Raw genomic sequence first — 25,475 nt, 5'->3', positions numbered from 1 at the left:
CACCTTTATTTTTCAGTGGCACACACGAGGAAAGTGTTAAAATTAATTAGACTCCTATAATGGCACTGTAGTTTGCCATAGAACACAATACATTAACTAAATGTACACTAACCTTTTGAACCATCTTCTTCAACTTATACATGTAAGATAGTATTTAAGAAGTTTTATGACAAATTGCCATACATTCAGATATTTCTTACACAGGAAAAGTCTTGGCTTTTGTATTTATGATGCATAATTCAAGTCAAATTTAAAATTATGTTCTACTGCAGTAAATTATAGGTTTCAGAGTAGCAGCCATATTAGTCTGTATTCACAAAAAGAAAAGGAGTACTTGTGGCACCTTAGAGACTAACAAATTTATTTGAGCATAAGCTGTCGTGAGCTACAGCTCACTTCATCGGATGCATTCAGCCATCCTCCTTTTCTTTTTGCAGTAAATTATGGCATCCTTGCAAACCCTCTGTCTTATTTTTACATGACAGGTATTTTACATCCATGTATAACACATAAATGCTATTAAAATATAATTAGTATTTTGCTCAACTATTACATACTCGTTGAAATGCATATTGTGGCTGATATTAAAATTTATACAATATTAGCTATAATCCTCTGAACATGTATGACCTTGGTATGCCAGTGCCTACTTTTACGAATAATACAGAAACGTCACCATTTTTTTCCCAGCTCTGATTTAGAATCCCATTCTATAGTTGTTGTGTTAGCAAAACTCCCATTGTATTTCACTTATCAGGGACTGGATTCTGCTTCCTTTGAAATAAATAGAAACTCCCATTTACTTCAGTGGCCACAGGATTGGGTCTTTCATGTATACTTTACAAAACGATTTATTTTAAAGATTGTTCAGCTCATTCACAACATAAACATTTAAACCTAATTTATATATGTTTAAATGAATCATTTTACTATAACTGAGTGTGTATTATGATACTCGGTCATTCAAGATGTTGAGCATTCTAGCCCTGACCCAATAAAATACTTAAGAACATACATAACGCTACACATGTACGTAGTTGCATTGACTTCCAAAAGAATACTCCTGTGCCTAAAATTAAACAAGCACTTAAATGCTTTTCTACAACAGGTCTAGGGCATTCTGCGCCTTGTAGGACTGAACCCAGGTAGCCCCTGATCTTGCATTTGATTGCGTGTGGGTGCAGTCTGGCACCTGTGCTATGCAGGATCAAGTGGTTGCAAGATCAGGATGCAAGTAAATACACGTAACACTTCTGCCCTCCCTTGCAAAACCTGATCCTGTATTTATTTTACACACAAAACTCCCCTTGCAGTATATAGCAGTTCTGACTGCATGAAAAAAACTGGATCCCTGAACCTGCAAAGACTTACACACATGCTTAACTTTACACAGTGTGAATAGTCCCACTGAAGTCAATGGCACTACTAAATGTGAAAAGTTAAGTATGTGTACAAGTCTTTGCAGGAATGGGTCCTATGACTGGGATCATGATGACCTCTGCTACAAGGATGTTAGTTTTATAAATACATCTACATATTAAATAGCAGTGACATGCAAATATTTGGCTCTGTGTCTTCCAGAAGAGCTTGGTCCACCTCTTCTTAGTTCACCGGTTCTCAAACTGTGGGTTGGGACCCCAAAGTGGGTCAGGACCCCATTTTAATGGGGTCACCTGGGACAGCATTAGACTCGTTGGGACCCAGGGCTGAAGCCAAAGCCTGAGTCCTTTAGCCTGGGGCAGCAGGGCTTGGCTTTGCGGTTCCCCCGCACCCCCCAGGGTCACATAATAATTTTTGTTGTCAGAAGGTGGTCTCAGTGCAATGAAGTTTGAGAACCCCTGTTTTAGTCACACTAAACTCACATACTTTCATGTGAGTTTTGCTTGAATAAGCTGAATTGGGCCTTCAGCAGTACCAGATGAAGAGATATTTCTACTTTATGCTTTTCACCAGATGAGCCACAATCCCTGCAAAGTGGTAAACTTCATTACTCTGTTCATATCTGAATACTGATCTTCTTATGCAGCTTGTATGCATGTAAGATCCCACGGAATTCAGGATTAAAAGCTGTGTAGTGTCCTTAAGATTTGGCTCACTGGTTTTTGTGTTTAAGATTTGCGGTGAGATGTACATCTTGTGTTCTGGATGAAAAGCAGAGAACTCACAAATAGTACGAGACAAATGAAACAATTTTAAGATAAATTTTTATTGAAAAATTTAAATTGCATTGCTTATCATTTTTATAATTTCACAGTTCTTTTAGCCACGAAACACAGAGATTCTGTTTAAAAAAATCTCTTCTTATTTGTCACCATTCAAAAACCATGTTGTGCCCTGAATAAATGATGATTTTAAAATTCTGGGCTATTCTCCAGAACCCTGGTTCTGCCTGTCTGCCACGGATGGTAGAATCTTCTTGTGTTCTCCAGAAACGGGTTCTAACAACTGAAACTGGAACTTTTCCTACTTAAAATCAACAGCTGCTTTGGCCAGTGATTATCCTTTTCCAAATCTAATACATCAGCTAGTAAACACTGAAGCAACAATTTCCAGTTTGGCATCTTCCCTCTATTTGGCATTTGTCAAGGTACTTTGAATTCACCCATCTTAATAGTACAGCACTTGTCAGTAAGATTTTAAAGAAGAAATCACAACCTCAGAGTTTCCTCATTACATCAGGAAAATTGAGTTACTCATCTATAATTGTATTTCTTGGAATGAGTCACCTCATCCATGGCTTCACACTGTCTGATCTTCCCCACATATTGCTGTGTGGATTTAAGAACAGGATAGTTCCAGAGAGGTATTTGTTTGAGAAGCCGTTAGAATATTACTCAGATGAAGTTTGCCTACTGGAAGGGAAATAGAGAGAATTTGTCTCATTGATGACCATGGCAATCCCCTAAATAAGGCTCTGTTAAATCAGCTATCTGAGTTGGGGTAAACAAGGACCCTGTGCTCGTGGTGATAGGCAGTCATTACTGATAAATATCCTAATGGCCAACACCAATCACCAGGAGACACCAGAAACTGGTTGTGGGCATCATTTGCCACAAAACTAAGATACAGTGATACCAGAAAGGAAAAATCCCATACACCAGGTATGAAGATAAACTTAACTCTCATGGCTGCAAGAACCACCTCAAAGATAAACTACATGATTCTGTGATATGCAGCAGGATCTACATTATTAAATGTCTCTTCTAGATGCAAGCGATCATTGGCAGTAGCTAGAGCAGTCTGGTGGTTCTGATCTGACAAAAGCAAGACACTGTGCCAAATGGAAGAGGAGCCATTTGTAATCGAATTACCGTTTGCACACTACTCAGGAGAATGAGATTCTGTTCCCAGCCAGTACCATTCAGGACTTGCTGCATGACCTTGGACAAGTCACAAGTCTTTGTCCTTTTCCAATCTGCAAAATGGGGATCCCGTTATTTAGCTTCCACACATGTTTCTAAAGTATATAGAGTTCTTCAAATATTATTGTTATAAAATGGTGATAATCTGGAGACTAGGGCTGGAAAGTTAAGATTTTAAAGTTAGAGCGTAAAGTATGAAGACTGCATCTTACCTCTCCAGTGGTACTGTCACTGAGACTCCCTGAGTGAGGGAATGAAGGGGGGTCATAAACTCTAAACTAAAAATTGGTCAAAGAAACCACAAGAGGCTGTTGCTGATGTATGTGGAAGAAGTAGACTCCCCTTTCAAGGGTGGTCAGATGTCTTGGCAATGACTGTCATAGATCATAATGTTTTTCATACACTATGAAGAGTAGAGAGATGCTGCAATCTTTTGTAGCAGGTATTTGAATAAAGTGAACTATTCAGAGGGGAAAAAATCTCATCCATAAGTTTATGCTTCAAAAATGAATCCAGCCTTTTCCTTTCTAAGAAAGGAGTTCCTTTCTGGGCACCTGAGAACAACCTTGTGAGTAGGAGAACTCTGACATTTAATGAGAAATGGCCTGCATCTAGAGAGAATGGCATTTGATTTTAAAAGGATGAAGCCAGAACCAGCACTGATGCTGACAATATCCATGGTAGCAGGATTCAGACCTTATATCATTGACTTTTATACCAAAGGTGCTAGCATCAAAGAAGGGAAGATGTCAGGAATATTTATTCTGGAAGATCAAAATTCAAGAGTGTAGAAGCATGGCCCACTGCAACTATCTGCACCAGCTGCGTGAAGCAAAAGCATTGCCCTAAGGAGATGGGACTACTGTGCTAGTGGGATTACTGGGTGGCTTCATAGTCATAAGATTTTGAGGTGGATAATATGGATCATCTTCTGGACGTCACTGTTAGGAGGCAAAAAGAGAGCCACAGAAGTGAAACAAGCCCTGAACTTAACTCCAATGAGCAATAGGGTCATAACAAAATTGATTTAAAGAAAAAACTTGTACAGAGGGTAAGGGAGGAGACAGGTATACTGGGTCTCTAGGAAAAGACAGAAAAAACAGTGCTTGGGAATGACTAGCCACCCAAAAATCATCTCCTTAAATTTTGGAAGAATCCTGGTGACAAAACTAAGTATGGAGTGCTTATACATCAGCATTAGAACCTCTGGACCAAGTTAGATTGGGCCCATCAACATTAGACTCTTGAAATAGGTTTCTCAATTTTTCCATGTCACCACAGAATGTCAAAATGCCCCAGGCTTTCCTGGCTATATGAGACAGGTTAGACATGGTGTTTTGAATATCCAACTGGTATTTATTCCAAAGACCACGGGTGAGACTCTGTGCTGTGCACAGCATAGAATTTGCAGCCCAAGGGGACCATGGTCACCTTTGCGCCTTCCCAATCCTGGGCTGCTCCAGGGGCTGGAAAGACCAGGGTGGGGGGACTGTGTAAATGATGGCTGACTCCCTGGATAGTCCTATGAGCTGCAGTGATGTCTGGAATTTCCTTAGTGCTGTGTGATGTGGCCCTGCCCCTGACACTCCTCTCTTCCCCAGCCCTGCCCCCAGCATGCCTACTAAGCCAACCTTACATATGTCTTCTGCATTGCCTGTACTAAGGGAATCCTCTTCTGGCTACAGCCAAGGCTTTTAGGGCCCCTTCATGCTACTGCAGCCCGTTAACATGGCATAAAGAAGGGCGGCGAGGTGGTGAGTGTCTCACTCCCTCTAAATAAATGAAAAAGCAACACAAAGGGTGAGGGACTTTTTGGACAGAGTATTGCTGTGGTTTTAAATCAAAATGTGTCTCTTTACACTCCTTTAATAGAATGTTTCTAATACAATTAAATTTTATTTCAGAGCTGAAAGAAAAGTAGCTTATTACAGACTTTCCTGTACAATAGCCATAGCTGCATATTTTGAAAAGATTTTGAATCAGCATATTTCAGTTATCATCACAATAGTCATTCTGTAGACAGAGGACTATTGAGCCTTTATTTGATTCCACTACTTCGCTGGTCTGCCAGTACAAAACCATGTACTTTGTAGAACTGGTTACCTAGCTAGTTAAAAACTGAATGGGCTGCGGATGGCTCTGGTGTCTATATTTTGAAAGTCTGATCAGTTAAAACTATGGTGACAAGCCAGCTGTATTTAAACATTCTGTGGTGAGTTTTTCTTTTCCTCTCCTGTGAACTCCAAAATACATAGTGAATTCCCCTTCTGCAAAACATTACTAAACCTGGTTAACACTCTCACAGATTTGGTACAGATTTTCTTCAGGAATCTTGCCACAGAATTTAACTAAACTAGTCACAGAGATTGGTCCTGAACTACAACAGAAGTACAGGGGCCTTGGTTATTATCCAATATTCACTAGAAAAGCATTCAGAACACTGGACGTACAGGCAGACATTACAATTAATAAAGGTGAAGAGTCATAGAATCATAGAATATCAGAGTTGGAAGGGACCTCAGGAGTCTATTAAAGAAACGGGATTTAATTATACTAGAGTCTATATACAATGTTAGAATTCCTAATGATCAGTAAAATTATCTGTAAGTTGTTATTTTAAGGGTACTATTATTTAAATGAAAGTGTCAACTAATATTTTTATTGTCTCTTTGGCTCACAAATGCACTAAAATACCATAAACATCATTTAGAACTTCAATAATATATAAATAGGATACATTACAAATGGAAGAAAATACAAGACAACTCTTTAGCATGGTAAATCTCTGCATATAAATAAGCAAATATTTCATATACTTAGAATTGAACAGTTATCTTGCTGTAAAACTGTTACATTTAAATCCTTTTCACAAAGTCATTTAACAATAATATACACAATCTACACAAATTAATCTCTAAAAATACATCAATAATATACCTGTTACAATGACTCTGCTACTATTATCCCCTGATATGACACTAAAGGGGAGATACAACTATCTTACTGGGCGGTGCTTTTAGGATCCATTGTTTTTATATGTGAGAGAAGCACCAACAATAAGGTTTAATGCTGTTAAACATTTTTCTTAGCTCCTAAGAGTCTACATTTTTTAAAATGTTTCTTTACAGCAATTTGCATCTGTTAGAATGATCTGCCGCACATTGTCCACATCATTAACTGTTGAAAGAAAAGTTAGTTCTCTTAAAGTGGAAAACATGCTGTGGCTTAGTTCTAAATTCATTACCATTTATATATATATATATATATATATATATATATACTGTACATAGTTCTTAATTCTCTATTTTAATACTTATTAGTTTCCTGCTGACTATAATAAACAGACTAAAATAAGGATCAATAATACACTTCAAGATAATATATTCTCCTTCATTAAAATAACCTACCAATACATATATGTTTCAGTAACTCATAGGTGCTGGAACTAGGGGTACTGGGGTGTGTGTGTGGGCTACTGCACCCCCTGGCTTGAAATAGTTTCCATCATATACTGGGTTTACAGTTTGGTTCAATGGCTCTCAGCACCCCCACTGTACAAGTTGTTCCAGCACCTCTGCAGTAACCTACAGATTTTTTTGTGTTAGAGTTTTTTAGGAGAGTGGAACATTTAGAAAGGGAATTTCCTTAAAGGGTGTTCTGCAGAACTGGGTAAAAAATAGCCAGTGCTGGAAAACAGTGGACTACAGGAATAAATAGTTTGCCAAGAGTATTACAGATCCTGCCCCAATCTTTCTATTTCTTCAATGAGGAAGTCAATGTCAGACTTAGTTGCCGCTGGGTTTGAGACAACCATTCGGAAGAAGTTGACTTTATCTCCCTGTGGCTGATATCCAACCATTGTGGTACCTGACTCCATCATCAGAGCTTTGATTTTGGGTGCCACCTTTATAATTAAAACAAAACAGGAAAGAAATTTAGAACCTTTTTCCTTTTATTAGTCACCGTATTTCTTAATTTAGAAAAGAGAGCAATTACATCAGAGATAGATGTTTACATAAAATGTCTGTAGAAAGAAAATGCTTGATTACATATAAGTTATATGTAAATTAGATGTTCAAAATTCTTCCATACTTAATACTCTAAGATGTTATGATTAGCAATGATGTCAACCTAAAAACCATAGCTTATGCAAACAGTATTCCTTATTAAGCTACTAATAACATCTTAGAGTACTGGAAGAATTTACAAATCTTAATTTACATGTCACTATTTATTCCTCTGATTAATTATTGGAATTCTTATAGTTTGGACAATGAAAAGTAACAAAGCCAATTTCACTCTGGTTTATAGTCTCATTTTCAACTTCTTAATGCTTCAGTATTTGGATAACAAACACTGAAAGTGCATCGTTAACGTTTAAAACGGGTCAGGAAAAGAATTCAGTGGAAAATTTTAACAAACATGAAATTTTTTTTGTCTTTGTAGGAATTTTCAGTGGAAAATTTAGACTTTTTATCAAAAAACAAGGAAAGGAGACACTTTCCATTAACATTTTTGTTTACTCAGAAAACGTTTCTGTCAAAAATTTTGATTGAAAATTTTCAACCAGTCCTACTGTATAAAGGAAACTTTCTACTGGTATTTTTTTTTTAAATCATGAAAACATTTGGATTGATTTTACAGCACCATGCAGTTATTACAATTATCTTCTTTATTTTCACTTTCAAAGAAAAAATTCCATCAAAGTCTTAACAGTTGCACGATATCTGTCACTAAAGAGCAGAGCACCTTGTCTTTCCTTGTCTAATTATGGGCCAGATTCTGCCACCCTTACTCATCTTGAATAGTACTCCACATGAATAAGGGTGACACAATTTAGTCTTGTGAAATTGGGGGTCTATCTGAGAAGACACAGTAGAGTACACAGGCAAGTAAAATGATGATTCCCAGAACTACTTCATCTCTGACCTAGCCATTCAGTGTCTATCTCCGGGTGCCATTTGACACTTTTTCCTTGATGTCTCATAATGTCCCATCACCAGCTCACTCTTAACACGAGTGAGCTGGTCGAATCAAACACTTCATCTTTCTTCAAAGACTTTTCCCCCTCCCTCTCTTTTCTATCACTCTTGGCTATTCCATTAGTCATCTTTTCCCATAGGTTCACACAAGTAATTTTAATTCCTCTCTGTCCTTCTTTCCCCACAATGATGCTGCCACAAAATCCTGCTGGTTCTTCCTCTACAATATCCCCAGTCTGCCCTCTCCTTTCTATTCTCACCACAAAAAACTCTTGGTCAGGGCCTGATTATTTCATCTTAACAACTGTAATCTCTTTTTGTCTCTTGTATTCTTAACCTCACCCCAATCTTAACTATCCAAAATGCTGCCACCAAAAAATATACTTTAGAAGAACTGGATATGTTCCATGTCTGATTTCAACAAGAGAAATATAACTTCAGGCCCAATAAGAACAGGAGAGGAAGTGTCAAGGTCCAGAGGCCAGTCAATAACATGGAACTCTGGGGTAGACCTGGTCTGGAATTTTCCAGTGAAATAGGTTTGGAAAATGCTGATTTGTTGTACCCAAAGTGTTTCATAGCAATGTATGGGGTTCAACAAACTGACTAACCACCTGCCTAGGTTCCTGCCAGCTCAGCTCAGAGGCAGTCCCACCATGGAGACTGCTCCTGGTCGCAGAGATTCCAGGCTCCTAGTCCCAATGGCTCTCTGGGCTGTTGATTCCCCAGGCTGCAGGAATTGGGCAGCCCAGGGAGCTAGCTGGCCTAGGAGTCTAGAAGCCCTGAGGTTCCTGACCCTAGACAGTCTGCATGGCGTGGCTGTCCAAAGACACAGACCCTTGAAAATCTGACAGCTGTGGACTGAAAGGGACATTATTCTTGTCACTTTCACTTCCACCCATCACTGAAAAGCAGCTGTGAAAATGACAAGAATCATGACAATCTCAGTGAGCAGTTGCCAGGGTCCTGTGGGAAATATTTTTGGAAATACCATGTGTTGGCATTTCCAGAACAATGATTTTACGGAATTCCCCTTTCCCCTGCTAAACAGAAATCCCAAATTTCCATCAGCTCTCTTTTGGAAACCTGGCTCAGAATCAGACTCATCAATCAGCACATGCAGAGATATGTTATTTTAGATAAATGGAACCCTTTGGCTTAGAAATGAAACAATATATTATACATTTAATGTGAGCCGCATACCCTGTGTAGCTTTTCTCTTCTCTCCTCAGAGTCTGGTATGCCCCTGAGACTCTGAGGAATGTACCAGAAACATACATTTGTGTGTTCAGGCTGAAAAAACAAAAACAAACACGTAAGTGAATAAACATAAGAAGAAAATATAGATCACCCACACCAATCTCCTGAAGGACAATAAATTGTTATTGAATATTTTATGACAGAAGTGGAGTCCATACATTTTATTAAGGCTGTTAGTTCTATATATTAAGAAACAATAAATTCTGTGTAATATTGCTACTTCAGTGTACTTGCAGCCGCCATCTTGGATTCACTATGCATTGTCCCTTTTACAGTATTCTAGAGTGTTGATGAAGTACAAACATTGTTCAACACTTATGTAATTTTATGAGGATGTCCCTTCCAAGATTCCAGTGCCAGACAGCCCCCAGTAGTATTCAGTGACATCCTACACAGATGGGTCTGTCTTTTGGTAACTGATTTTCCTCCTCTTAGTAAGTGAAGAGACAAAGTGTGTATCAACCAAGACTTTATACAGAGGCACCAGCAGCAGAGGAGGTAGAAGCTTTCAGAGAACCAGGAGTGACAACCTGAGGAATGTCAGCATGAATAGGCTGTATTAAGGCCATCTTCATACCCTAATCTGAAAAACCAAACCAGTCCCTCTGCACTACATTCTTATGGGAGTCTGGCTTTTTGCTGATAAAGTATTCAGCTTATGGTCCAATAAAGTCCTTTAAGGTGAAAAGAAAAGAAAAGAAAACGAGGGGAGGAATCCCTGTGTTCATAATTGAAATCCATACAGAAGTTCAGTATGTGTCTGGATAAAAGTCTGCCCAGATGTCAGTGGCCATGTTGTTCTTTTTCATACGTAACTATGAGCTCTTGAGAAACCTACAGAAATTTCAAGATTGCTCCAAGAAATGTATACAGACTTGGTTTCCAGATGTCAGGTTACATGAAAAATATTTTTGGTCTATGTAATGACTTACCTCTCCATCAAAAACCATCTCAAATTCTTCCCTGTTTTTAATTTTAGTATAGAGGTATTCTGACAATTCCAGACATTTGTTGATCTGATTTTCAAATCCTACTGTACCCTATTTTAAAAAGAAAATGTTTTATTAGTTAAAAAAGTTTCCCCTCTTTTCTTTTACCATCTGGTCATCTCTAGTAATTAGGTTTGGACAGAAAATAAAATATGTAACAGGATTATCATTTTGCAAGTTAAAGGATGACCACAGAAATAAATAATACTTTTATGGCAACTTATTTTGTAAATAGTGAAATTCACATGGTTAAATGTGACCTACAAAAGAATTACTATTTTGTTTGTGCACTATTTTGTTTTTAAAAGAACTTTATTTATGGTGATAAATAAAAATAAATAAATAAATGAATGAATAGAGGTCTTTTTAAATTTTTAAAGAAGATTAATTTTTCAGGGTTTTTTTTTTGCCTTCAAAATATCAGGAATATTAAATCTTGGCTCCTCTGTTTTTGCTGGAGGACTAGAGAATTGGGGACAGTTTTAAATCTTTTCTCCCAGCTGTTTGTCAGGAATTTGCATTAAGAAAAGCAAGCTAGAAAGCAAATAAAGAGTTTTAAATAGTTTGACTGAAAATCCCTTTCCCCACTCCGTTGCTCAATTTTCCAGCTGGTCTTTTGTAATGTCATAATCCCACCCATTCTCCAGTCCTCCAAACAAACAAACAAACAAACAAACAAACAAACAAAAACAACCCTGGAAAAATAAAGCTTTAAAAAAATCCAGACCACCTTTGTGCTTCATTGAAAAGGTAAATAAGGGCATGTACACATTTTTTCCCCCTCTTGCAGGTCACCTTTCAGCAGCAGTGAAGCCCTTAATGCCACCCTCATTATGCATTTGTAGTGCAGGTTCTCTACACTGGGATAAAATTCACACTGAAAGAATATTTGCAAGATGATTCAAGGGCTTAAATAAATATCGCATTAAACCCACTGTCTATTTTGGAGGCAAATTTGTGCTCATTTTTGGCAGCTTTTAATGCTGGAAGAAAAACCTCCACAGCTTCCAAAGTCTCATTTTCCCAAAAAATGACCCAAAGGCAGTTGTTGCAATATAACATCCAATTTACTAGAAGTGGGTCCAACCCAAAACCTCAGAGCTGAAAGCTTTGAGAAAGTCTGCCTCTATAAAAGGCCCAGACCAAAATGCTGACTTTGAGCGCCTCAATTTTTGCAGAAATTTGAATTTCTTCAGTTGAATTTTGTGGTGTGGTCTGGGGACTACAATTTGTTTTAATAAAGTATCACAAACATCCTACTCCACTTCTGAAGTGCAAAGATGGCTGTATCCAGGGGTGAAAGTAAGTTAGAGGACTTACCGGTACGCGGGAGTCCTCAGCAGGGGGTGCGGCCTCAACTGGAAGAGGCAGAGCCTTAAATCTTAAATCTTGATTTAAAGGGCCAGGGCTCCAGCTGCGGTAGTGGCGGCTGGGAGCCCGGGGCCCTTTAAATCACCCCTGAGCTACCAGCTGCAGAGGAGGCTGGGAGCCCCGGGGCTCGGGGGCAATTTAAAGGGCCCGGGCTCCAGCTGCCGCTACCACAGCGGAGCCCTGGGCCCTTTAAATCCCTGAGGAGCCCTGGAGGCTCCCGGCTGCCACCAAGCTTTAAAGGGCCTGGGGCTCTGCTGTGGTAGCAGCTGCCGGAGCCCCGAGCCCTTTAAATCCCTGCCTGAGCCCTGCTGCCCGAGCCTTGGCGTAGTTGTGGCCGGGCTCCATCGGGGATTTAAAGGGCCCTGGGGCTCCAGCCGCCGTTACCCCAGGCCTTCGGCAGCAGGGCTCCGGCGGGGATTTAAAGGGCTGGGGCAGTAGCAGTGGCTGGAGCTCCGGGGCTCTTTAAATCCCCGCCAGAGCCCCCCACCCCTACCCCAGGGCTCGGGCAGCAGGGCTCAGGCAGGGATTTAAAGGGCTTGGGGCTCCAGCCACCGCTACCTCCCCGGCCCTTTAAATCCCCTCCGGAGCCCCGCCGCCGCTACCCCAGGGCTTCGGCAGCAGGGCTCAGGCAGGGATTTAAAGGGCCCCAGAAGGGTAGCGGGGGCTGGAGCTCCGGGGCCCTTTAAATCCCCGCCAGAGCCCCGCCACTGCCGCTACCCCAGGGCTCGGGCAGCAGGGCTCAGGCCAGGATTTAAAGGGCCCCGGGGCGGTAGCGGTGGCTGGAGCCCCAAGCCCTTTAAATCCCCACGTGAGCCCTGCTGCCCAAGCCCTGGGGTAGGGGTGGGGGGCTCTGCCAGGGATTTAAAGAGACCTGGAGCTCCAGCCACCGCTACTGCCCCGGCCCTTTAAATCCCCGCCAGAGCCCTGCCGCCGCTACCCCGGGGCTCGGGCAGCAGGGCTCAGACCGGGATTTAAAGGGCCCCGGGGCAGTAGCAGTGGCTGGAGCTCCGGGGCCCTTTAAATCCCCGCCGCAGCCCCACCGCCGCTACCCCAGGGCTTTAAATTGCCCTTTTGGAAAGCCGGTCCTGGTACGGCACACCGGCTCTTACTAGTACGCCGTACTGGGGCGTACCGGCTTACTTTCACCTCTGGCCATATCACATTATTGCTTAGATGTAAGCTTGTTGGGGCTGAAGACTCTTTAAGTTCTTGTACAGCACCTATTACATTGGGTTTCTGTTCCATGACTGGGACTCCTAGGCACTAAAAAATGCAAATAATAAATAGTAATAATATTAAACACAACAGTCTTCCTCCTATTCTCCCTCTCTGCACCACTGACTCGCAGTCAAATTCTTCACACACCACACTGGTACTCTAGCCTCTCTTTGATAAGCAGGGGAGGATTTTGCACTTCACACCTGTTCTATATTCATGCTTGATTTTGGTGTGCTAAATGGCTCTCAACCATGGGTGTCCGGTGAACTGGAGGCTGGGGAGGCTAGCCCCCGGCCGCTCCCTTCTGCTCGCGGCCCCGCCCCTCCCCTCCCCTCTCCCCTCATGCGCCCCTCCCCCGCAGGAGCTCAGAGCACCCCCATTGCAGCCCCCAGCCCCAGCCCTGGGCCACCCAAGTGCCCCCAGTCCTGGAGGGCCCAGCGGCACAGCAGCAGTGCCTCCAGCCCTGGAATGCCAGGCGGCGTGGTCTCAGTGCCCCTGCCCCAGAACACCGGGCAGCCAGGAGGTGCGGTCCGAGCTCCAGGTGGGTGGCGCACCCCTGGCCCCAGTGCCAGCTGCCCCGAGTCCCAGTGGCAGGCTGTTCCGTCCCAGCCCCAGCCAGCGTGGGCCATGGAAGAGCGCCAGAAACTGCAGGAGGGGGTCTGGGGGCAGAGTCTGGGTGAAGCCATGCCAGGCTGTTTGGGGACGCACAGTCTCCCCTGGCCTATGATACCCGCTTGCCCATGCTCTCAGCCACAAAAGAGAATGTCTGGAGTGAGGTTAGCTGCCAAGAGAGGGCCACAGTGTGGACTGCTGATTTTGTTGAAGAAAGCCAAAGGCAATAAAACACATGCTAGACTGATTTTTAGAAGGCCAACTGATCTATGGGTGACTCAAAATTGACAGGGTTCTGTAGTCAGTAAATGGTGATTAGTACTATACATATAATATTTTCAAGTTATGGGTCACAGTCCAATTTTAATGAACCGTAGGTGGATTTATGCCCTGGGCCTGCAGCCCCAAAAGGATTTGATTTGGAGAAAGAACGGATACTCAGTGTATTCAGAAATGCCACTAAATCTGTGTTGGATACCACAGTAATTGGAAAAATGAACACAAGAAAAGATAATTTAGGATGTTCTAATAATTCTTCATGCTTTTGCAAATCTGAATGTTAATATTTTGTTCAGTTGTATTTCCTTTGCTGCAGTATTTTTAAAGACACTCTGATGACTCAGAGAAAACTTTGAAAAAATATTTTGTTTAAAAAACAAAAATAGAGATGCATACTTGTTATTTGATTCCCTCATTTTTTAATATTAAAGAAATTTATAGTAAAAATTAGCTTTTATTCATCAGAGGTTATGTGCTGCTTAATCCTCCTCTGAAGTCAAAATTCTCTTTATATGACTTTAGAGTGTGCCATAGCAATAATTATGATTTAATAAAGGATTAGATTGTGGCCACCTTATCAACTGAATCACGCATTTGGGTAATTTTGCCTGACTGAGAGCTACAGGAATGGCCACAGAGTATCACAATTTCATGTAGCGAAATAGAGAGCAAGAAAGTAGTAGTATTAACAGGAAGAAATGTGTTTACCTGCAAATTTGGGCCCCGATCCCACAAACACTTATGCACGTGCTCAACATTAGCCACATGAGAAGCCACATTGACTTCAATGTTATTAACGTTAAGCATGAGCCTAAGTGTTTGCTGTCTCAGGGCCTTGGGAACCAGTCCTGCTGTCCTTTGTCAGGCAAAGCTCTTCACAGAACCAAACTTTGGTTTCTAAGTTTTCCATAAAGTCCAAACAACTCTTCTAAAGAAACAACATAGGTATTTTCTCTATTATATACACACAAATTAAATATATTTCTGAGTCATTTTAATTGGACATTTATTGTTTACCTTAGCTTTCCACATCAGCCAGAATTTGAAAATGTCCACATGACGACCACATTGTATTGCTTTATCTCCAGTGTCATAGGATATATCATATTGTTTATCTTGCTGGAACAGATATCCGGCACACATCTGATTGCAACCCTGAAGTAGACCCTATGATGAAAAAGCGAATATGTATAACACATATGTAAATATATCCATTGAATATATACAAACATACATATATTGTAGAAAAATTGTACTTTTAGGGACCAAATTTTCAGATACTGACCTGATTTTGAGGGCACAAGCTGTAGACACAATTGTGTGCTCTCAAACTGATCATTTAGATGTCTAAGTTCCTGATTATTCAAGCAATGAAGTTGCATGCATATCACACTGAGACATTACATGCATATCACACAGAGATAAAAATAAGTTTTAACAATACTTAAAAAAAATATTACTGAAAATGCCAGGCTAAATGTATTTGAATTCTTAGTATTCCAAACAAATGTTTCCTGCCTTATACTCCTGGATTCTAGAATATGAGACTACTGTTTCTTAGAAAATAAGACTTTTTGGAGAATCATAAAATACTAGGGTTGGAAGAGACCTCAGGAGGTCATCTAGTCCAATCCCCTGCTCAAAGCAGGACCAACACCCACTAAATCATCCCAGCCAGGGCTTTGTCAAGCCAGGCCTTAAAAACTCTGAGGATGTAGATTCCACCACCTCCCTAAGTAACCCATTCCAGTGCTTCACCACCGTCCTAGTGAAACAGTGTTTCCTAATATCCAACCTAGACCTCCCACACCGCAACTTGACACCGTTGTTCCTTGTTCGGTCATCTGCCACCACTGAGAACAGCCAAGCTCCATCCTCTTTGGAACTCCCCTTCAGGTAGTTGAAGGCTGCTATCAAATATCCCCTCACTCTTCTCTTCTGTAGACTAAATAACCCCAGTTCCCTCAGTCTCTCCTCGTAAATCATGTGCCCCAATCCCCTAATCATTTTTGTTGCCCTCCACTGGACTCTCTCCAATTTGTCCACATCCCTTCTGTAGTGGGGGGACCAAAACTGGACAGAATACTCCAGGTGTGGCCTCACCAGTTCCGAGTAGAGGGGAATAATCACTTCCCTTGATCTGCTGGCAATGCTCCTACTAATACAGCTCAACATGCCATTGGCCTTCTTGGCAACAAGGGCACCCTGCTGACTCACATCCAGCTTCTTATCCACTGTAATCCCCAGGTTCTTTTCTGCAGAACTGCTGCTTAGCCAGTCAGTCCCTAGCCTGTAGCAGTGCATGGGATTCTTCCTTCCTAAGTGCAGGATTCTGCACTTGTCCTTGTTGAACCACATCAGATTTCTTTTGGCCCAATCCTCCAATTTGTCTAGGTCACTCTGGACCCTATCCCTATCTACCTCTTCCCCCAGCTTAGTGTCATCTGCGAACTTGCTGAGGTGCAATTAATCACATCATCCAGATAATTAGTGAGAGTCAACTAATAATAGTCAACCAGATAATTAGTAATGTCAACTAATTTTTCATTGTCATTTTCTTTGTTGTTATATGTTTATACTGAACTGTGAGACTGAGTAAGCTTGTTCTGGTGCATAAATTAACTTAAAATGTGGAGGAAGGCTTCAACTCCATTTAGGGCCCAGCTCTGGTACTACTAAACATCAGTAATAAGTATGAGCATAACTGGGTCCATACTAGACACATGCTGCTTTTACAATGAAAAGAAAAAGAACTGTTCCACTTCTTCACTAGCTCGATTAGTAATACTATTTTTCCTTGACTGCATATGATCTACACAGAAATAAGAAGAGAAACCAAAGTTCTCATGTTCTGAGTTATCATATTAAGAATGTATACTATACTTTCATCTTTAGATCTCAAAGCACTTTACAAAGGAAGGCAATTATCCCCATTTTATGTTGGGGAAACTGAGGCACCGAGCGATGATGTGATTTGCCAAGGTCACTCAGCAGGTCATGGCATGACTAGAACTGAGGCCTTCCAAGTTCCACTCTTGTGATCTATGCAGTAGACCAGTGTTTCTTAACCTTTTTGATGCCAGGGACCAGCCTGCTGCCTTCCTAAACTGTGTCAGTGAGCTCTCAGGGACCAGTGCCAGTCCACGGGACTGGTCGTTGAGAAAAGTTGCATTAGAGACTAGACCACACTGCCTCTCTAAATAACCATTTCCAAGAGTGGTAGTTAGACAAGTTAATGGAAATTAGAAAGATTAAAATGTCCTGCTCATAGATGATAATGTTCACATATTGAAAGAGAAGTATTTGGATTCTAATCCTGCTCCCACTGATGACAAAGGCAAAACTTTGAGGATCCTAAAATTGCTTCTGGAGTAGAACTAAAAGTAATGTGGCTACTTTCCAGCAAGATTATAAACTCTTAAGCCACTTGTGCAATGCAAAATGTTTGCTGTTTATTTTTAAAGCCTAATGTTTGTCCAATTATCAAGTCACAGGGTGGATGTACAATGTTTTATAAAAACACAGGGCCAGATCCTCAGCTGGTATACATCAGAATGACTCCATTGACATCACTGAAGCTATCTGAGGATCTTGCCCTGTAGTGTTTACTGTGTTAACCAAAAGCTGAAAAGGAAAAAGTACTTCCCTCCTCCTCCAAATAAAACAAACATAAATCTACCCAACTCTTCCCGTCAGAAAGAAGCCTACAAAGAAACATACCTTGCAGCATGCCCTAAAAAACTCATGGCTCATTTCACTACTTGTTCTATTGCAAGACTATCAAACAATATAAAACAGACCTTTTCCCGAATCAGAATGGCTGAACATTGTAACAAAACTCCCATCATCTTGTGTGGATTCCATGTGACCGAATTGGCTCTGCAAAAGAATTATGCCCTCAGAGTAGATATGGAAAACAAAGATAAACTTACACCAGTGTAAAGCCAGTGTAAGTGACAACAGAATTGTCATAAACGGGTTAGCTGTTTTGCCTAATTGATGTAACTATGGAGGGTATCGGTGTCTTTGATGTCACCTTTCCCAGATGTGCTGCCTAGGAAAGCAGTTCTTCCAGGATTGATATTACTGTGTCAGACAATAGTGATTACTTGATATTGTAATTAATGTCAACTAATTAGTGTCAAACTATGCTGATTACTTGATATTGTAACTTTATTCCCAGAAGAATCATTTTCTGGAGACAGCACTAACAGGAATAACAAAACCAGCATGACAGCTTCGATTAGTTCAAAGTATCTGCAGGTGGGCAGGGAATTAAGGAGACATTCTCACACACCAGGTATCTAGAGTTCTTTGCTAAATGGCTGGTGCTGTTATAGTCCTCCAGTAGGGAAAAGAAGCTGCTAATTCTTACCCACTTTTCCAGCTAAAGCTCTAATGGATCTTTTTCTTGTTATTTTGTCAGACATATAGGTTGTTAAGAGGCTGTAAAACTCTTTACAGTGCATGCCAAACATATAATGTATAAACTTTTTAGGCTGAAGAGTCAATGAATATGCAAGATCAGTTAATTTACTTGCCAAGCAGGTGAGATGTCCTGTGTTTTAAACACACTATCCTAGATAGTTTCATAGTGTTGCTAGAAGAAATGTCCCAACATTTTGCTGCTACTGCCCTCTCCATTTCATCTTATTAACTACTGAATATCCCCTTGTGTAACTATGTATTTTAGATTCTTTAAAGAAGGAAAGTATATAGTATGGGTGAGATTTTTCATGGTGTTTGCCTGGGTGCACACAGGGTGGGGAAGGACAATTCAAAGAGTCGTTCTCTTTTCTTGCATCCCCCACTCAAGAGCCAGAAATAATCATAGTCCCTGCATTCTGGGGAGAACAGTGACTGGTCCACTCTAGTGGCCACAAATGGAGCAGCTGTGCCCTCTGCTACCAGAGCTATCTCAGGGATGGAGAATGAAGCACATCCACCAAAGGAATAGCACAGCATGTGTGGTCACCCTGCACCTTTGGGAACTCATAGTCCCTCCAGGAACCCCTCTTTGGGTAATGCAGTCCGATACAGGCCCCGCATGCACACAGCACAATCTGGACTCTTTACATAGAAACCAGACTGTGTGGGATGTGATTTTTTCCAAAAAAGTTCAATGACATATTAGAAGAAACATTTAGGAAGTAGAATTTATTTGTTATATTTTCAAATGGTGAGATATGGTCTCAATTTTCCATCTGTGTTACAGAATCTTATCTTTATGTTTCAAAAGCATGAGAGAATTTTAAGTAGTTTTCTCAGGACATGTTACAAACTAAAAAAGGGGGATATTAGGAGGGTTTTAACATAAGGGCACCATTCACTGCCTTGCACAATAAAAGGGCATGCCAGGATAGCTCATTCAGGCCCTGCCTCCATGGCAGAAGGCCATTCAGAGCATGTACACATTTTCTGGTATACCAAGTCTGGCTAGAGTGCTAATAGATCCCAGCTGGGGCCTGTGACGATCAGTTATGCAGCATGTGTCCTCTACCAATCACTGCAGATCAATGTGGTTTATTATGGTAAGAAAAATCACAACACCCACTGGGAACTGCTGTTTTCAGTCACTGCTTAGAGTTGGGATTTAATGATTAGCCCCAGCTGCCCTCAGGTCAGCATCAGTGTGCCAGATTCTGTCCTGATTTACCAATGGGTTGAATAGGGTGTAAGGGCAGAATTTGGCACAATGGCTCCTCAGTGGACCTACTGCCGTAATAAGAGTGGCTGGTCAACTGGATTGGCCAGTGGTTAGACCTGGGTTTGTGTGGCTCAGTTGCTTTGTGGTTTCCCTGCCAGGTGCTTCATACTGCTTTCTTGATCTTTGCACTAGGAGGGTCCACATTATTTTCCCACCCACCAACCTCATTCTTTGTCCTATTTTTGCTGGTTACTTGCTATATATGCTAAATTTCCCACCGGTGGAAAATTTTGGCTTTTACAAGAAAGCGCTTATGTTTCACTCTTTCCTTTTATCGTGCTACATTATATCTACCTTTGTGTCCTGGGAATTAGAAATGAATGACTCTAGGGTATGGAAGGAATTTTGTGGTAGGCTTTTCCATGCTAATTTGACTGGCCATGGCTAGATTTTACCTCAAATGCCTTTTTGCTTTCCTTGGAGATTCAGATATCTTGCACATATTAATGGTGCACCTTGTATGGTGTCTGGGTATGCAGCAGTTTTCTGATTTACATGCATATGGTCAGTTCTTGCTGATAGAGCAGTATCCAGTGGGGGCAGGTGAGTCAAGAGACAGAACCTCATGTAGGTTAAGCCTTGCCATCATTGGATGAGAGCCACACCTGTGGAAAAGTCTTCTCATCATACTAGACTGGACCACTGTTGAGGTATGGATAAGCTTGGAAATACAGAGGGGGTCTGTCCTGTGACACAGGCTGTGGAGCAAGACAGTGCCCTGGTGATGCAGGTTACTGCACATGAATCTGGGTCAAGTTCAGCAAGAACTTCCTGCCTGTTTTAAATTTGGTTGATTTGAATCAAGGCTATTCAATGAAGGTCAGGTCCTTGCCTCAGTGAACATCCGGATGAAAGGGGCTGTGTAAGAGGGAATGCTATAAAGGCCCATGGAGGTAAGGTATATTTCCCACAGACCATTCTCTGGACACTACAGCAGCCTTAGGCTTTCAGTAGCCCTCCCGGCCCCTGTGTCCTGCTGGAAAGAGGGAATAGCTTTTGGAACAGTGTATTTACGGAACCACTAGCCCCACCTCTGAAGTCCCCTGCACATGGAGGTGCAGTGACTCTATGATGCTGTGCCTGCGCTGCAGGAAGACCCCTAGGTGAGCTCCACAAATCCTTCTACCCTTGCGTAATGGAATGGCGCCAGCTCTTCTGCGGTGGTTGCTCTTTTCAGCCATGGAGAGCGAAGGTCTGCCCCCAAAAGCTGCTGCCAGTGTGACCCCACCATGTGTCCCTCTAGTTCAGGGGTGGGCAAACTACGGCCTGCGGGCCACATCTGGCCCTCCAGCTAATTTAATCCAGCCCTCGAGCTCCCACTGGGGAACAGGGTCTGGGGCTTGCTCCAGCCACAAGCGGGGTGAGGGGCCACTCCGCATGTGTGTGCCCTGGCTCCCGGTAGCAGCGGCATGTCCGCCCTCCGGCTTCTACATTTAGGGCCAACCAGGGGGCTCTGCACGCTGCCCCACCCCAAGCACCGCCCCCGTAGCTCCCATTGGCCAAGAACTGTGGCCAATGGGAACTTCAGGGGAGGCGCCTGTGGACGGGGCAGCGCACAGAGCCACCTGGTCATGCCTCTGTGTAGGAACCGGAGAGGGGACATGTCGCTGCTTCCAGGAGCTGCTTGAGGTAAGCGCTGCCTGGATCCTGTGCCCTTGACCCCCTCCCATGCCCCAACCCCCTGCCCCAGTCCTGATCCCCCTCCTGCACTTCAAACCCCTCAGTCCCAGCCTGGTGCACCCTCCTGCACCCTAAGCCCCTCATTCCCAGCCCTACTCCAGAGCCTGCACCCCCAATTGGAGCCCTCACCCCCCAAATTCCTGCCCCAGCCCAGAGCCCCCTCCTGAACCCTGAACTCCTCCCACCCCAGAGCCCACACCCCCAGCCGGAGCACTCACTGCCCCCCGTGTCCCAATCCCCTGCCCCAGCCCTGATCCCCCTCCTGCCCTCCAAACCCCTTGGTCCCAGCCTGGAGCACCCTCCTTCACCCCAGATCCCTCGTCCCCAGCCCCACCCCAGAGCCCACACCTCCAGTAGGACCGGCTCCCCCCCAACCCCCTACCCCAGCCAGGAACCCCCTCCTGCACCCTGAACTCCTCATTTCTGGCCCCACTCCAGAGCCGACACCCCCAACGAGAGCCCTCACCCCCTCCTGCACCTGAACCCCAATTTCGTGAGCATTCATGGGCCCCCATACAATTTCCATAGCCAGATGTGGCCCTCGGGCCAAAAAGTTTGCCCACCCCTGCTCTAATTGATGTTTATGTCATTGGCTCTCATTTAGAGAAGATTCATTTGCAGCTAGAATAAAGGCTCAATATTTACTGGAAGTGATTGCACAGAGCTTCCAGGTGAGGATTCCCATAACCTTCCCCCCCTACACACACACACACACACACACACACACACACACACGCACAGAGCTTCCAGGTGAGGATTCCCATAACCTTCCCCCCCTACACACACACACACACTCTCTCTCTCTCTCTCTCTCTCTCTCTCAAATCCCTTCCCAGGATTCCTCTTTTTTCTCCCACACCAAGTTTAGCCTTCTAATCCTTATTCTCAAGGCCCAGCCCAGCTTAAATCTCATTTCCTACAGGTCAGCCTGTCCTCTCTCTTTAGTTTTCCCATTGTGCCTCCTTTGAAGTTACGCTTTACTTTTGGAACTGCCTCCCCTCCTCTTATTTGCTAAACAATCTCCCTGTCCTCCTTCAAACTTACCTTTCACTTTGCCTTCCATCACTGACCTCCTCTCCAGTGCAGTTTTCAACCCCCTGTTCAACCTTTTATTGTTTCTGTTTAATTTACAGTGTAAGATCCTTGAGGCAGGGACTTTGTCCTTCCATACATTTGTGAAAGACCACGTACAACTGCATAAATAAATAGCAACACCAATAAGCTGTGTGCAGTACCTTTCTATTCCATTCAGTTTATGACGATGCTTCCTGGACATTAGCAGTCCACCTCCCCAAGCAGCCTGAAAGTGTTGCAAGAACAGGTAAAGAGTCAGTATTTTTGAAAAGTCTATAATATTTTAGTTTACAATGCACCCAGCCCTTTAAACCTTCCGGCCACTGGACTTCTAATGGAAGTTAAATACGTGGAGCATTCTTAGGATGGGGCTCTATATCTATTTGCAACTCTCTTAAACTCAAAATCACAGGGAAGATGAGCACTGCTCAACAGTAAAGATTTAAATTCAACACCAAACATTTGCAGACTAGAATCCTCTGTCACTAGGATTAGTTTTAGCAGATTGTTCAGTTACTTACATCTACATGGAGCCAGAGGTTATATTTTTCACATATGTCTGCAATCTCCTCTATTGGATCAAAGGCCCCGTACACTGTTGTGCCTGCGGTTGCATTTACATAAAGTGGAACATGTCCCTGCAATATAAATAATGTTGATTCAGCGTGAAATCTGGTCCACCTCAAAAATCAGACTTCAAGGTGATTTCAGGTGTTTCACCTGCCCCTGTGTCCCTGTGTCAACGTTTGTGGTTTTACTCTCAATTTTTCCCTTTTAAAAAAATGTTTTTGTCTCCATTGTTGCTGCATGAAAGCCCCCCACAAACAACCATGAAAACTGATTCCCTGATTGGCGACACAAGGGAAATGGGGAAACTGGTTATACAAAGTGCTGTCAAATGCCCAAAGTAAACAAACAAAGAAAAATTGTGTCTCTGATCTCTTTCAGTTATGGTAAAGTTAGGAGACTTTTGTAACAATATTAAGCAAAAAATAAAGTAAATGAAAAATAAAAAAATTCAGACGGAAGTGTGATTTTAAGTTGACAGTTGTTCCTTTGATCTTTCTTGTATGCAGTAGAATTTTAAAAGTGCAACTGCAAGCCGTATCAAACTGAGATGACTTTGAACTTCATTAAATAGAATTTAAAATACACCTATCTACTTGTTACTGGGACAGCATAGCTACAAAAATATATTTAATTTAATATGCAAGCTACAGCTTGTTTAGAATAGATACTCTTGAACACCAACTTTTGAAGATTCCTCTTCACTGTTTTACAAAACATTAATTTGTTATTGCATTGATTTTTATTTTTAAATATAGGATTCCTCACATGGAAAATTAACATTAACATTTGAAGGGACGAATCCTACAAACCCACCCTTGAAGCCAATAGGAATTCTAAAGAGTTCATAGGATTAGCCCCCAAAAGTTTCTTACATATTTTCACATAATTTTTCATATTAATAATAATTTTTTTCAATTTTTCTAAAACAGAAAAATAAAAAGGAAAAATCCTACCCATTTAGGCCTTGTTCAGAAAGATATATGTGTATATCAAGAGTTTGAAATAACTACATGAATTAAATAGTAAATTAAAACCAAAATCTGTAGATTATTTCTTGAACAGTGTAGAAATATAGAGCTATACAACCAAAATCATCATTGCAGAATAAAATAGGTCTCTGACAGCGTCTAGAATAAATATTCTGATGTAATGTTATTCCTCATCCTCAAAGGGAAAATGTAATAAATTCTTAATCTAAACATTAAAGCACTAAGCTTTAAAATGTGTACCTTTTGCTTAGCTTCCAGAATTTTAGCTTCCAAATCAGCTGGTATTATTTTCCCTCTGTAATTATTGCAGAAACAAAAAGATAAAGAAAATTAGAAGATTGTGCACAAAAGAGTTTCAGCTACAGCAGAAATAATTTAATGGGATCTTTTCAACAGACCATTAGCAGCTTGACACACTGTACTGAACCAGTCCTTAAGCACAATAAAATAAATTTAACAGATGAACACATTTAATACATCAAGAACTTAACATTCATCCTACCTTTCATTGCATTTTATCAAAATCACATTTTCTGTTCCAAACCCAAGTGCAGCCCCAGCTTTCTTTATTGAGTAGTGACTCTGCAGGAAAAACATACACAGCCTTACTGGTGGAATAGTCACTTATCTGAATGTCTTAAAAACATTTAGCAATATATTAACAACAACAATTAGCAGCGTGTTAAACTCACATGTTCCGAAGTGAAGAGAACCAGTTTAGGAACTGCAGCCATGCCTTTAGTTTTGACTTCAGGGAAATACTTGTAGCGAGCAGCCATTATGCCGTACATATTGGATATAGCCCCTCCTATAAAAGAGCACATAACAAAACATTGAAAATGAGAAAAGCAATCTGACCTTTTATAGAAGAAAGGCATATCAATATCATTTGTGCAATGTAGTGAAAACTTCAGTGAAGTATGAAAGAACAAATTACTGAGATGCATGGTTATCTGTCAGGAAGGTCTAAAAGACAGACCTTTTAAGAGTCCATATTAGAAGTCAGAATTTCTTATTTATCTCCCCTTCTGATTGTTAATATTTCTGTAACACGTTCATTAGAGGATCAGTGTTCAATATGCTGCACTTGGGAATGAGACCCACAACCTTGGTTAACAAGAATAGCAACTTCATACCTAATTCCATGATACTGAAGACTATAACAGACTCTAAAACAGCTTTCCTTAAACATTACCATTAACCAGTGCATTAGGCCGAACTGTTTTGTGTCTTTTTCCTGCATAGGGGACGAGGACCTTAGTGAGTTTGCATTCATGGGTTTTGTGCTTAAGATTTGTCCTCCATCTTCTGAAACAAGGAGGGGATTTGTCCCCCCAAACCCACACATCTCAGGAATCCTGCTAGAAACTAGGGCCATCAGC

At 41.8% G+C, this 25,475-nt stretch overlaps 1 protein-coding gene across 1 annotated transcript in view; it reads right to left on the bottom strand.

The window, feature by feature from the left end:
• Positions 1-2,186: 2,186 nt before the first annotated feature.
• GAD1 (glutamate decarboxylase 1) overlaps positions 2,187-25,475 on the bottom strand; it is a 46,489-nt gene continuing 23,200 nt past the window's right edge. Inside the window, exons 8-17 of the mRNA XM_007056586.3 lie at positions 24,786-24,901; positions 24,596-24,675; positions 24,334-24,388; positions 23,056-23,172; positions 22,696-22,760; positions 17,874-17,952; positions 15,091-15,240; positions 10,537-10,644; positions 9,548-9,637; positions 2,187-7,266 (exon numbers count right to left, since the gene is read on the bottom strand). Of these exons, the coding sequence (XP_007056648.1) occupies positions 7,093-7,266; positions 9,548-9,637; positions 10,537-10,644; positions 15,091-15,240; positions 17,874-17,952; positions 22,696-22,760; positions 23,056-23,172; positions 24,334-24,388; positions 24,596-24,675; positions 24,786-24,901 (1,034 nt within the window). The 3' untranslated portion in view covers positions 2,187-7,092. The remainder of the gene's footprint in view (positions 7,267-9,547; positions 9,638-10,536; positions 10,645-15,090; positions 15,241-17,873; positions 17,953-22,695; positions 22,761-23,055; positions 23,173-24,333; positions 24,389-24,595; positions 24,676-24,785; positions 24,902-25,475) is intronic.

Source organism: Chelonia mydas, chromosome 11, assembly GCF_015237465.2.
Source record: "Chelonia mydas isolate rCheMyd1 chromosome 11, rCheMyd1.pri.v2, whole genome shotgun sequence".
NCBI classification, from domain to species: Eukaryota; Metazoa; Chordata; order Testudines; family Cheloniidae; genus Chelonia; species Chelonia mydas.
This window is presented reverse-complemented; position numbering and strand designations above follow the sequence as displayed.